This window comes from Petaurus breviceps, unplaced genomic scaffold, assembly GCF_028583685.1.
Source record: "Petaurus breviceps papuanus isolate PSGF00001 unplaced genomic scaffold, PetGlider_PUasm1.0 90823, whole genome shotgun sequence".
Lineage (NCBI taxonomy): Eukaryota > Metazoa > Chordata > Mammalia > Diprotodontia > Petauridae > Petaurus > Petaurus breviceps.
This window is the reverse complement of record NW_027187352.1, coordinates 6,130,335-6,144,857: the sequence shown is the minus strand read 5'-3', so window position 1 is coordinate 6,144,857 and position 14,523 is coordinate 6,130,335. Positions and strand designations below refer to the sequence as shown.

At 46.5% G+C, this 14,523-nt stretch overlaps 1 protein-coding gene across 4 annotated transcripts in view; it reads left to right on the top strand.

Moving 5' to 3' along the window:
- Positions 1-14,523, top strand: part of WNT11 (Wnt family member 11) — a 61,847-nt gene that overhangs the window by 30,790 nt on the left and 16,534 nt on the right. For all 4 annotated transcript variants that reach the window (XM_069070880.1, XM_069070878.1, XM_069070881.1 and 1 more), the window contains exons 3-4: positions 7,191-7,426; positions 13,030-13,307. In XM_069070880.1, the coding sequence (XP_068926981.1) occupies positions 7,191-7,426; positions 13,030-13,307 (514 nt within the window). The remainder of the gene's footprint in view (positions 1-7,190; positions 7,427-13,029; positions 13,308-14,523) is intronic.

The window sequence follows — 14,523 nt, the reverse complement described above, 5'->3', positions numbered from 1 at the left end:
TGTGTTCTAAGATTCCTTCTGGCTCTGACGTTCTACAGTCTAAGGTTCCATCTACTCTGATGTTCTATGTTCTAAGATTCCTTCTGGATCTGATATTATACTCTTGAGGGTCTCTTCTCTATCTTTGGCCCTCTAGGTTCTAGCCTGAGAAGCATGGCTGAAGGCAGAAGAGATGGGGATAGCCAGGGGCCTCGGGCAGGGAGGGTTGTCCAAGACACAGGCTGCCAACAATCAAAGTGAGAAAGGATGGGGCAGCTCGATTTCATGGACGAAGCCAGAACCCTTGAGCACAGGGCAGGGAAATCAATCCTAGACACATATAAATAAATACACCAAAAGAAGGCTAGCTGCATCCAAGGAGAGGGGATGCAGTAATTCAGTAATTAACGGTAATGACCGTTTCTAACTAAGTCCCACTCCAGGGAGTCAATCAGGGATTGCAGGCGGGAGGCAGAAATTTACTGGTCTGGACAGCCTTTCTCAGCTTGACTCATTCATTCAAATCCCTAATTGAAAACATTTTGGTTTATCTCCGGGGGAGGAAAGTCTGAGAATGGAAAAAAAAAAAAGCTCAGTGGTGCCCACAGTTCCACTCCCCAAGTCTAAAGTAGTTTTAAAGGAAAGGCTCTCACAAGGTCACCTTGCAGGCCCCCATCCCTTATTTTCTCCCTTGTTGTGTTGCTGACTAACATGGCCTTTCTTTTGTGGCCAGTCTTGCTGTTCAAGAGACACAAACCACCACTGGTCCCTCCCAACTCCAAGGCGATGATTGCATGATCTTAGTGATTAGAGATCCTAAAATAGGTAGAGTTCATCTTCCTGGTACTGATTGTTCCACATGACCTCGAAGGTCACTTCTATTTCTGAAAGTCTGTGATTCTTGGGTTAACCTCAGTTTGAATTTTTCAACAAAGAAGACTTCCACTGTGGAACGTGGGCTTACCTGGTAAGGTCATAGGCTCATAGGCTTATTTCTGGAAGAGAACATACAGGTTATTTAGTTCAACTTCCTTGTGTTATAGAGGAAGAAATTGAGGCCTGGAGAAGCCACAAAGTTAAATGTCCTATTCAGCGGCACACGAGTAGTAAGTGGCAGAACCAGGATTTGAAACTGGCTCTTATTCCAAATCCAAGTCTTTGCTGGGGTCTCACAGTCTTCTGGGCCAGGCCATTCCTCCTCTTAGGGACTGTATGAACCAAAGTCCCAGACAGGCTCTTGTCTCATTCTTTCCTCTGGCCAAACAGAATGAAGAGTGCTGGCATTCGAGTCAGGGGCTTTCTCCCCGCTCTTCTACTTGGGAATATGATTTCTGTGGGTCCCAGCTTCTTTAACTCTAAATTCTCTTGCAGCTCTAAATGCATGGTTCTGTGAAGCCCTATGCCATGAAAACCCATCAGATACTGGAATAAAGACATTCTTGTTCCCTCTCTAAGTCTCCTCTCATTATGAGTGCTCTTCAGGTCAGGGATTCTCTTCATTCTCAGAACCTAGTCCCTTGGGCTAGGTGGGAAAGTCGGCAGTGGAGTCTGTATTCCCTGAACTGCCCCAGTGGTTACAGGAGTAGAGACCATTTTTGCGTGTGATAGGCAGCAAATCAGAGGGAGCAAGGTGGCCTTATAAGTGACTGCATTTCCCTTTTAGGAGATTTGTGGAACACATTGTGGGGGCCTGTGGGCTCTCTTTCCTGTTCCTAGCTTCTCCTTACCTGGAGATGAACTAGAATGGGGGGCGAGGTGTTTGAGTGGAGGCCAGATGACATATCAAGATGTTGTCAGGGCATCCACCACCTCAAGCAGGGGTAAGACTGGGTGGTGTCTCAGGTCAGGGAGAGTTCTGATGTTCTGTGATTCTGTCATTGGCTTCTAAATGACCTAACCCCTGGCTTTAGCACTCCCTACACCTTTGTTTCCTTCTATTCCCAAGCCTTTTTGCAGCAAGTCTAGAAGACCTTTGCCCAAGGTACGAGGGTTTGCCTTCTCCCCAAGGCAGGCAGGTATTTTGACAAGCTGACAAGGTAGCCAGCTATGTACTTGACACTATGCTAAGTGCTAAAGATTCAAAGAAAGTTTAAAAAAATTAAGTCTGTACTTTCAGGAAGCTAAGTCTAATTAGGGGGAGACAACATGCAAACATCTATATGAACAAGACATAGGCAGGTTATATTGGGGGTAATCTCAGAGAGAAGGCATTAAGATTTTTTAAATTGAATTGATTTATTTTAGTTTTCAACATTTACTTCCATAAATTTTAAATTTTTTCCTCCCCCCTCAACAGTATGCAATCTGACACAAGTTTTACGTGTACATTCCTATTAAACATATTTTCATTTAGTCATGTTGTATAGAAGAATTATAATGAATGGGAGAAACCATGAGAAAGGAAAAAAAAAAGAAAATAGTCTGGAGAAGACACTAAGATTAAGGAAAACTGGAAAAGGTTTTATGTAGAAGTTGGGACTTTGAGATTTGATGGGAGTCAGGGAAACTAGAAGGCAGATATAAAGAGGGGCTCAGAGTATTCCAGGCACAGGGGAGAGCAGGGAGAAAGCCCAGAATCCAAAAGTGGAGAATTCCAGGAACAGCAAAGGGAGTGATGTCAATGGATTGAAAGGGGCCAGGTTACCGCAGGCTTTGAAAGCCAAACAGAGGATATTTGAGCTTCTGTTTATACTCGATCCTGGAAGCAATAGGGATCCACTAGAGGTGATTGAAGAGAGGGTGACAAGATGAATCTTACAGCTGAGAAGAGGATGGACTTATTACGTATCCTTATGCCCCACTGACAGCTTTAAGTATTTGAAGACAGTGACCATGACAGTCCTCCCTCCTAAATCTGTTCCTCTTCAGGCCAGGATGACGTAGTACTGTTTGCCCTGGTCAGGTCCCATCTGGCATGTTGTGGTTAGTTCTGGGCACCACTCAGAGACATTGACAATGTATCCATTAGAAAGGAACCTAGAGTAATGAGGGCCCCATAAACCAGACCATATGGGGATCCATTGAAGGGGCTGGAAAGGTTTAGAGAGAGCCAGGAAGGACATGAATATTGTCTTTAGGACATTGAAGGGATGTCCTGTAGGGGAGGGAGGTGACATTCTACTTGGCTCCAGACAGCAGAACCAGGAGAAATGAGCAGAAGGCAGATTTCAAATATAATCTCGGTACAACTGTAACTCTCCCAAAGTAGAATGGGCTGCTTTAGGTGGTGGTGAGCTTCCCCTCACTGAACTGAGCTCTTCAGGAGGAGTTGCAGGGACCACTAATCACAGAAGTTGTCCAAGCAATTGTGGATCAAGGGTAGACCTGAATAGGTTACTCTGAGATCCATGTCAGCTCTGAAATTCTGTGGTTCTAAAATTGCCCACTTCTTTTACCCGATCCTGCTATGGGAGGGTTTCCAGTCCTTTCCCCTTTCCTGACACACCCCACCTTGCCTGTCACTCTTTCCCTGGATGTTTTCTGGATTGCCCATGTCCTTCTAAAAATATAGTCTTCAGATCTGGGACAGTATTCAGGAGCTTAGACCCTCTGCTGCCCTCCTCTAACACCATTACCTGGGGGGACAGGCTAGGCCAGGGGTGGGCAACCTGGAGCCTCAAGGCCACATGTGGTTCTCTGGGCTCTCAGGTTCAGCCCTTTGACTGAATCCAAATGAGGCCGAAAGCTCCCCACCCCTGTGCTAGGCTGTCTTCCCAGCCCCCAAGGCAGACAATTCAGGCTCTCATGAGCCCAGGGTTGGATTAGGGATTTGACATGGAAGGAGTTGGGGAGAGGGGCAAGGGCAGAGAAGAGAAGCTGCTATAGGCAAAAGCCTTAAAATATTCATCCCAACCATTACCTGTCATGCACAGTCTTAAAGTTTGGGTTTTTTTTTCCCATCTCCTAGACTTTTTTTAAAAAATGCAAATATACCTCCAGAGAGTAAGCACAGAATTGAAGGGCTGGAAAGACCATGAGAATGTACAATGCTGGAACACAGAACAGAATGGCAGAGCTTGAAGAAGAGTCTTTAGAACACAGAATATCAGACTGTCAGAGCTGGGAGGACCTTAGAACACAGACTGTCCAAACTGGGAGGGACCTTAGAATATGGAATATCAAATCTGGAAGAGATCCTGGAACATAGAATGATAGAACTGGGAGGGGCCATAGAACATAGAACATCAGAACTGGAAAGGACTTTAGAACATAGAATGTTGGAGCTTAGAACAAAGGATGTGGAGACCATTCAGTCCATTCTCCAGAGATGGGCAGTGACTTGCTTACCATCATGGAGTGCCCCAAAGAGGCTGAATGGAAATCACACTCAGGTTCTCCAAGGCGAGGGCTTCCCCCCTACCCAAGCTTCAGCAAATACCTTAGGAATAACAAAAACAGTGATAAAGAATTATAATGACAATAACCAACATTGATGTTGTACTTTAAAGTTTGCAGAGTTCTATACAAATATGGTCTCATTTGATCCTCACAACGACCCTGAGAGGTAGGGGCCATTCTTATCACCCCCATTTGACAGATGAGGAAATGGAGACCAAGGGACATTGAGTGACTTTTGCAGGGGCACATGCTAGTGGGTAAAGAAGAATCTGAATACAAGCCAGGCCTTTCTGACTCCAAACCCAGCATGTTTCTATAGTGCTCTGAAGGTTATGAAGTGCTTTTATTCCAGCCCTGAGGGATAGATAGAACAAGTTTTACAGATGAAGAAACTAAGGCTCAGAGAAAATGACTTGTCCAAGGTGACCCAGCCAGGATTGACACCTTGGTCTGCTGGATCCTGGTCCTCTGCCTGTTCCCTGGAGCTAAGTTTCAAACACTTCCATTGTCCCAGTTGGGTCATAAACCACTTTGCAGCCATTATTGAATTTGAGTCTCAAAATAGCTCTGTGATGGAGGTAACCATCGTGGAGGGGGTGTAGAGGAAAAAGCGCTAAATTTGGGATCCGCAGAGTCAGGTTCCAATCTTGTATGTGTTCTTGTGTGACTCTGGGCCACGTGACTTTGTCTCCCTTGACTTCTCTTTCCTCTTCCACTAGATGAAAGGTTTAGACCAGAGGACTCTCAGGATTCTAGAGTCTCTTCTTGAGAATCTGTGATTTGTCCCTCAAGCCAGTCCTCTCTTTCCAGAAGTATCCACTGGACCAAAGGAACCCAGCTCTAGAACAGGACGAGATCTCAGAGGCCAACCCCTGAGATCTCACCCCTCAATGCTCCTTGGATGAGCCACTGTGCCTCCTCTCCCCATGCCCCATATCCTCCAGTAGCTGCTAAGCCTTTGGTGAGGAGTTTCTCTCTACTTGGCTTGGTTGGTTCTTGGGAGACAAATATGCCCTCCATTCCCAGGCCTGTGCTAAAGCCTCCCTGGCTTGGTAAGAACTGTCGGAGCCTCCGTTCCCCTGGCACTGCCTTCCAGGGCTGGGATTGTTCCCATGCCGCTGTGAGATATCAAAGGAGGAATGCAAGTATCATTCTAAATCCCCAATAGAACGTAAGCCCCTTGAGGGCAAGGTCTGTCTCACTTTTGCCCAGCAGCTGACACAGTGCCCGGTGCATACTGGGTGCTTAATACTTTTTGATTGATTATTATCCCCATTTTCCAGGGAAGGAAACTGAACTTCTGAGATATTAAAACTTGCCCCAGGTCACATAGCAAAGAAGTTGCTGAGGTGGTCCAGTGCTCTCCCATCATAATGTGGATTTCTGAGGCACACGTTAAGTGCCTGAGAAGTGATGACTAGAAATCACTACAGTAACAGCTAACACTTATATAGTATTTACTATGGGCCAGGCACTGTGCTTGACAATTATCTCATTTAGTCCTCACAACAACCCTGGGAAGTACATACTATTATTATTCCCATTTTACAGAAGAGGAGACTAAGGCAAACAGAGGCTAAGTGACTTGCCCAGGATCACAAGAGTGGGATGTGTTTAAGGCCAGATTTGAACTCAGGTTTTCCTGACTCCAGGCCCTCCAGATTGTCCCACTTAGAGGAAAACTCAAGGAAGGCAGTGCTATGAGAGGCAGCAAGCCTCACAGACCTCTGACTTCCCATTGGACCACAAGACAACCCTGTCTTTCTCCTCTAGAGGCAAGTCCCAGAGGCATCTTCATTGAAAGATGATCATTTTGGGGTGGCTAGGTGGCACAGTGAATAGAGCACCGGTCCTGGAGTCAGGAGGAATCTGAGTTCAAATATGGCCTCAGACACTTAACACAAAAACTAGCTGTGTGACCTTGGGCAAGTCACTTAACCCCAATGCCCTCCAAAAAGCAAAAAAAAAAAAAGATGATCAGATGGTCAGGGAGGGCAGTTAACTTACTGTGCGACTGTAGAGAAGTCACTATCTTTCTCTAGGCCTCAATGTACCTTATCCTTAAAATGGAAGAGTGGGACTAGATGTTTTCTGAAGTTGTTTCCTGTCTTAACTTTCTATAGTTCTGTGAGGCTCTGGTAAGAGACTCACAGAAGTCACTATCTTCTCCCAGACTCCTCCTGGGCATTGGTTCCCACTGAAATTGTGAAATGGATAAACAGGATCTTAAAATCCTAGAGACACAGAATATTAGAACTTAAACTTTTAAAATTGCAAGGTAACTTATAATATAAAAGTCAGAGCATAACAACAGTGTCAAACTGAAAGGATCCTTAGAACACAGAACATGATGTCAGCACTGGAAGGGGCCTTAGAGCGTAAGACACAAACTGTAAGAGCTAGGAGGGACTTTAGAATGTAGAACATAGAATGCCAGAGCTAGAAGAATCCTTAGAACATAGAACTTCAGAGGTCAAGAAGAGCTTAGAATGTAGAATGTCTGTGTTGGGGGAAACTTTCAGGATCACTCAGTCTGACACTCTTCACTTTATGGGAGTAGAAACTGAGGCCCAGAGAGAGGAAGGTCATGCAGTAAGGTGATAACAGAGCCCTGACAGTCTGTATTCTAAGGACACTGCCAGATCTTAACAGTCTGTGATTTTAAGGTAGAGGCCCAGCCAGGGCCAGAACCAGGACTCCCACACTAGGCTGCCTCTTGTCAGGGAGATGACTTCATCTGTCTCTCCTGCAGAGACTTGGAGTCTGGGTCTAGGTGGAGAGAAGCCCGTTGGGTGGCCTTCTGACCCTCATTGGCTTTATTCCTCTTTGTTCTTTTCTTGTTTCTCTTTTAATTTTCCTTCTGGGGCGCCTAGTGCCCTGTCCAAGACACCCTCGGTATTGGCCCTGAACCAGACTCAGCACTGCAAACAGCTGGAAGGACTGGTGTCCTCCCAGGTCCAGCTATGCCGGAGCAATTTGGAGCTGATGCAAACCATCGTGCAGGCCGCCAGAGAGGCTATGAAGACCTGCCGGAAGGCCTTCTCTGACATGCGGTGGAACTGTTCCTCCATCGAGCGTGCACCCAACTACCTGCTGGACTTGGAAAGAGGTAGGGAGGGAGCATCTGGAGTCAGAAAGGCTCTGGGGGAGAAAGGAGGAGGGCGGCTCCAATGCCTCGTGTCTTCTGAAGTCCCTTATGGCCCACGGTGTATGATCCTGTGATCCTGTAGGAGCCTCCAATTTGAGGCAAGAAGGACAGGGAAGCGTTCCTTAAGGAGCTAATAATCTACAATCGATCGAATCTTGTTCAAGGTCTCTGTGCATCCTAGTGGCAGAGTTATAGAATCCTGAATGTCAGAACTGGAGAGGGTCTGAGGGAGCCTCTAGCACAGGAGTTCTTAACCTGGGATCCACAGACAACCTCCCCCCCCAAAAAAAAATGTTCTGTGGAGAGATTTCAGAGGGTTCAAGAGTTTGGGTGGGAAAAAAATACATCTTTATTTCAATGTAATTGGTTTCTGTTGTTATCCTATGTATTTCGCTTTATGCTTTTAAAAACATGATGCCGAGAAGGGGTCCATAGGATTCGCTAGGGGGCCAAAGGGGTCCAGGACACAAAAGTGATTAAGAGCTCTTGCTCGAGGAGAACCTTCCTATTTTACAGATGATGAAATTAAGGCCCAGAATATGTAAGTGACTTGCCCAAGGGTAGTTACTATGGGAAACCAAACATAGGCACATGAAAAAGAACAAATTACATAAGAAAGGTAACATGAATGGCTTAGGATCATATATCTGTAGCTGGCAAGGATCTCGGCAGATGTCCAAGATCCAAGGTCATGGCAGTAGTGGGAAATAGAACCAGCTTTAAACCCAGGTTTCTCTACTCCACATCCAATTCCCTCTCCAGGGTGCCACACTGCTTAGTAAAGCTCAAGCGATCATGGAGTTCAAGATGTAGCCAGAATCATGAAAGGTCAGTCTGGGAAGCCTTCATGTAGGAGATATCATTAACAATGGCCCCTCCTGATGGATTTGGGAATCAGAAGACCTAGATCTGCCACCCACTACTTCTTGAATAAATTTTCACATTTAACACCTATTTTCTCACTTCCTACCCCTCTCCTTACCCTCAATCCTCCATCTCTACCCTAAATCTACGATCCTGTGCCCCACATGGAGCTTGTTAACTTTCTCCCCAAATTTGTACTTTCTTCCAGCACCACTACTCACACTGGCTAGATTATAAATTTCCCAAAAGCAGAGAATGTTATTTTGTGTCGTCTTTGTATCACCAGCGCTTGACATAGAGCCTGGACCTCAGGAGAGGCTTAGTAAATGCTTATCAGTTGGTTGACTCCTATCTTCTCTTGCTATCCCATGAATCTCTCTCTCTCTCTCTCTCTCTCTCTCTCTCTCTCTCTCTCTCTCTCTCTCTCTCTCTCTCTCTCTCTCTCTCTCTCTCTCTCTGTCTCTCTCTCTCTGTCTCTCTGTCTCTCTCTCTGTCTCTCTGTCTCTCTGTCTCTCCCCCCCCGCTCTCTCTCTTCTCTCTCCCTCTCTCTCATCTATGAGTTCTTTCTCCATTACATTTAAACATGTTTAAATCTTCACTACCCTTAAAAAAGCCTTTACTTGACCCTCTGGTGCCATCCACTCCAACTCTTATCCCATATCTCTCTTTCCTTTCATTGGTAATATTGTTAGAAAGAATCATCTGTACTCAACATCTCCACTTTCTCATCATTCCCCCTTGCTTCCCCCTCAGTCCTTTGCAATCTGGCTTCTGACCCTTCTATTTGACTGAAACTTCTTTCTCCCAGGTTTCCAACGACCTCTTAACAGCTAACTCCAATGGTCAGCACACCTCTTTGACCTTTCAGCAACTTTTGACACTGTTGACTACCTCCTTTCTTGAATAGAGCAGAGGCTTAACAAGGGGGAAATAAAGTGAGATGAAGCAGGAGAGTTGTGGAAGGCTTTAAATAGGAAAGAAAAAAGAGTTTAAACATTACTGGGTAGGCAAGAGGGAGCCATTGCAGATTTTTGAGCAGAGTAGTGTGACATGACCAGGTCTATGCATAAGAAAACCTAGTAATTTTATGAAAGATGGCTTGTAGAAAGGAAGGAGTAGAGGCTGTTAGAATATCCTAACATCCCAGGTAGGGGCAATGAGCAGTATCCATGGGAACAGAAAGGAGGGGGCAGATTCCAGACATGCTTCACAGGGAAGGCCTGCAAGGACCTAGAGAACCTTTCTGCCTTTGATTCCTGTGGTATTGACTCCCTTCCTATTGGTCTGACTGTTCCTTGTTCATCTCTTTTACTGTGTCACCATCTTTCCTGCCCACTAAGTGTGGGTTTCAGTTGTCCATCCAGCGGCCTCTTCTCTCTGTCTCTGTCTCTCTCTGTCTCTGTCTCTCTCCTTCAGTCCCTCCCTCCCCCTCTCTCTCTCATTCCCTTTCTCTCTGTCTCTGTCCCTCTATCTCTCTCATTCCCTCTCTCTCTCTCTCTGTGTCTCTCCCTCTGTCTCTGTCTCTCCCTGTCTCTCTCTCTGTCTCTGTCTGTCTGTCTTCCCCCCCCCCCCCGCCCCGGGCTCCGCTTCAGTGATCTCATCGGCTTTCATGGCTTCAATTATCATACCTCTGCAGATGACTACCAGATCAGGCCAGCCAGCTCTAAGCCCTACCCTAAACTCCAATTCTGCATCTCCAGTTGTCTGCTCAGCATCTCCACCTGGATGTCCCACAGACATCTGAAGCTCAACATGTTTGGAACAGAAATCCTCATCTTTCCTCCCAAAGTCCTTGACTCCCCAAAACTTTCTACTTTCTCTATGAAAGGCATCAGAGGATCACTAGACCAGAGACACAAAGGCAGAATAGATCTTAGAGGACATTTGGGTCAATCCTCCCTTTTACAGATAAAGAAACTGAGGCCCAGGTATCCTCTGAGTGACTTAGATCGTCAGCCTCAGTCACCTTTGGCTCTCCCCTTGGTTCTGATCTCGAGATGGGGGAGGATCCCTCATTTCTATATCCCATTGTGCTAAATCCTGGTGATTTTACCTCCAACATAACTCTTGACACTGTCCTCTTCTTTCCACTCACATGGTCAACATCCCAGTTCAGTCCCCCATCACTGCCTAGGACTATTATAATAGCCTTTAGATATATATGTGCATGTATGTATGAGTTATTTTTCAACATTCTTTAAAAAAAATTTTTTGAGTTCCAAATTCTCTCTCTCGCTCCAGCCCCTCCCCTGCCCACTGAGAAAGCAAGCAATATGATATCAATTATACATGTGAAACATATTTCCATATTAGCTGTGCTGCAAAAAAGCAAGAAAAATAAAGGGAAAAAAATTATACTCCATGCCCTTTAATAGGCATCTCTGCCATGCTTCCCCAGTGTCTTCCCTTCCAGTCATCCTCACAATTGGGAAGATAATCTTTACAAGGCACAGGTTTGATCATATCACTTCCCTCTTCAAACTGCAGCAGCTAGATGACAAAGAACACCCTGCCTGAAGTTACAAAGACTTGGATTCAAATCCAGACTTATTAGCTGTGTGACCCTGGGCAAGTCACTTCACCCTGTTTGCCTCAGTTTCCTCATCTGTAAAATGAGCTAGAGAAGGAAATGGCAAACCACTCCAGTATCTTGGCCAAGAAAACCCCAAATGGGGGCTGAACAACAACAATATTCAAACTACTTCAGTGGTTCCCTTTTCCTTTAGAACAAAATGCAAACTCTCTAGCTTGGCGCTCTTAAGTCCTTCACAGTCTTGACTTCAATCTACTTTTCCAACCTCATTTCGCATTATTCCCATCCATAAAACTGGATTGCTACTGGCTGTTCTTGGAACTCAGCATTCCAGTTTTCCAAACATTTACACAAGCTGTGTCCTGTCTTCCTAGAATATACTCCCTCATCTCTGCCTTTTGGAAGCTTTACTTTCCATCAAGGCTCAGCTGAGATGGCATCTCCTCCATGAAGCTCTCCCTGATTCTCCCCCCTCCTTCACCCCTGCACCTCCCCTGCAGCCCAGGGTTAGCTCTTTCCCTGTTCATCTATTTCTAGGTCTCTTTCATATATTTCACATATTTCTAGGTCTGATCTCTCTTTTCCCTTATTTCACCCTGCCGTGTGTTACACTTTTCCCTGTGTAAGAGAAAAGTATCTCATCAGTAGGCTGTAAGCTTTTGGAGAGTAGAGACTAAAGTCTTACATATTTGTAGGGGTGTTGGTGATGTCCAGGGCTGTGGTTTCATTGTTGTAGGTAGTTCCTATTGGGGAAACTCCTACCCCTCTCCACCAACTGCTGATCAGCAATTGTTCTGAAACTTAAGATTTAGTCACCTAGGTTAATAGACTTGCCCAGGGTCACCCAGTCAAGTCAAGGAACATTTAACGGGCCAGGAACTGTGCTAAGACTTGGGAATACAAATATAGGCAAAAAAAAAAAAAAGCCTTCAAAGTGCTTACATTCTAATGAGAAAAGACACATAAAAGGAGTTGAAAAAGTAGGAGGTAGGGGGCAGCTAGATGGTACAGTGAATAGAGCACTGGCCCTGGAGCCAGGAGGACCTGGGTTCAGATCCGGCTTCATACACTTAACACACACACAAAAAAAACTTAATACACAAAAAAAAAAAACTAGCCATGTGACCTTGGGCAAGTCACTTAACTCCAATTGCCCTCCAAAAAGCAAAAAAAAATTTAAAAAGTAGAAGGTGGGGAGAGACTTGTATTGGGGGATGGTAGAGAAAGTCTAGAGCAGCGGTAGGGAAACTGTGGCCTATGTGACCTTAAGGCCCCTGCTCTAGAGTCATGAGTACAGCTTGGAGAGTTAGGAAGATATAGAAGGACTGAGTGTTTTTCTTCAAATGAAGCTTCTAGAAGGGACCAGCCAATCAGAGGAAGGGGCTACAGGGGCAGAGTGAACTTCCAAGGTAAGGAGGCTTCTGTGGCATGGCAGAGAGAGTCCAGACTGTCATGGATGGAGCCTGTGGTACAGTGAAGAGCAGACACTATTTCTTTATTTATCTACTTATTTATTTATTTGTTTGTTTGTTTGTTTGTTTATTTATAGAGGCAGGATTTGAAGTCAGGGCTTCTGACCCCAAGGCAGCCCCTTGATCTGCTAAGCCCTGCTGCCTCCCCCACCATTGGAGGTTCAATAAATATTGGATTGAATTGAATTAACTATCTTGGAAGGCAGTGAGTCCCCCCAGCTTCCTGGCATCCTGCTTCTTCCATATATCAACCCTTGGAATACTTGAATGCCATCATCCCGTGTCCCCTACTCTGCTCTTTTCCAGGCTGACCATCGCCAGGTCTCTCAGCCTTGCCCAAAGTCATGCATGGCTGTAAGTAGCAGAGTACAGATTTGAATTCAGGGTCAAATCCAAGGCTTTTCTTGGATCCGTTCTCAAGACCATGGTGTCTCTCTAGCCTCAGACACTAGCCGTGTGACCTTGGGCAAGGTCACTTAACCCCAATTGCCCCTCCCCCCCCAAAAAAGACCATGGTGTCTCAGCTTTGCTGGCCCCATCACTGCCTGAGTATTCATGCCTCTTCCTCCCTCCATGCCATGCCATGCCAAGGTCAGGCCCTGGGGTGGATGGGAGGAGGTATAAAGCTCCATTATCTTGGCTCTTCCCATGAGCCCCCTGTATCCACCCTCACTCACCCCCCTTCTCTCTTACAGGGACGAGGGAGTCTGCCTTCGTGTACGCCCTCTCTGCTGCCGCCATCAGCCATACCATTGCCAGGGCCTGCACCACTGGGGACCTTCCTGGCTGTTCCTGTGGCCCCGTCCCAGGTGAGACACCTGGGCCCGGGTACCGATGGGGAGGATGTGCTGACAACCTCAACTACGGTCTCCTCATGGGGGCCAAATTTTCAGACGCTCCCATGAAGGTGAAAAAAACAGGATCCCAGGCCAATAAGCTGATGCACCTTCACAACAGCGAAGTAGGGAGACAGGTAACCAGCCCTTCCCCCTCCCTCCCCTCCCCCCCAGGGCGGGTGTTGTGCTGGGGAACTGCTGCTGCTTGTCTGCTGCTAGGGACTGGTTCCAGACAGTGGGCCAGCAGCCAGCCTCTGGGGCAGGGACAGGGCGAGGGAGGCCCCGGGAGGGAGGAGGCGGCCAGCGCCAGGGGCTGCTAGGCAGTCAGGAGACCAGGGCTGGAGGCCTGTCTCTGCCCCACCCCATAGGGGTCACAGTCTCATCCCCCATGACATGAGGTGGCTGGGATTAGATGACCTCTCAGGCGCCTTCCGCCTCTAACATTCTCAGTTGGAGGTCAGTGTTTCTCAACTTCTTGAGTGTGAGGACCCCTTTTTAATGCCAAGAAGCTTCACAGACCCTCTGCCCACATTCTAGTAACACTATCAGAATCTGTCAGCTGAGGATAGACAGTGCTGGGTTACAGTAACTCCAAGGTCCCCCAGGGGTCTGTGGTCCACAGGGTGGGAACTGCTGCTATGATAACTGGTCCTTCCATCGCCAATATTCTGTGTTCTGGATCTGAGCCCAGAGAGAGTGGGTTCAAATCTCAGCCCTGACACTTACCACCTGTCCCTGGGGTCTCTGTTTCTTCCTAGGGGCTGGAGGTCCCTTCCAACTCTAAATACATAATCTGATGATTTTAAGACCTTACAATCCCGACATGCTATGCTCTTCAAGGTTGATACTCTGTGTTCTTTGTGTGGCCAGTTAGATGGAGCAGTGGATAGAGAGCCAGGCCTGGAGTCAGGAAGACCTGAGTTCAAATGTGGCCTCAGACACTTGCTAGCTATATGACCCTGGGCAAGTCATTTAACCTCTGCCTGCCTCATTCTCTTCATCTATAGAATGAGCTGGATCCACTTCAGTATCTTTGCCAAGAAAATCCCAACTGGGATCACAAAGAGGCAGACATGATTGAATGACAAAAAAAAGTTTTTGTTCTAAGGCCCCTTACACATTTAACATTACATGTTCTCAGGTTCTTCCCAGCCCTGCCATTCTGTGTTCTCATGTGCCTTCCAGTTCTAACATTCTATGATCTAAGTTTCTTTCCAGCTCTAATATTTTATGTTCTTAAAGTCCTCAGATGTTCTCTGTGGTTAAGGGCCCTCCCAGCACTGATATCCTGTATTCTACAGTCCCCCCCAGCTCTGACATTCTCTGTTCTAAGGTCCCTCCCAGCTCTGACAT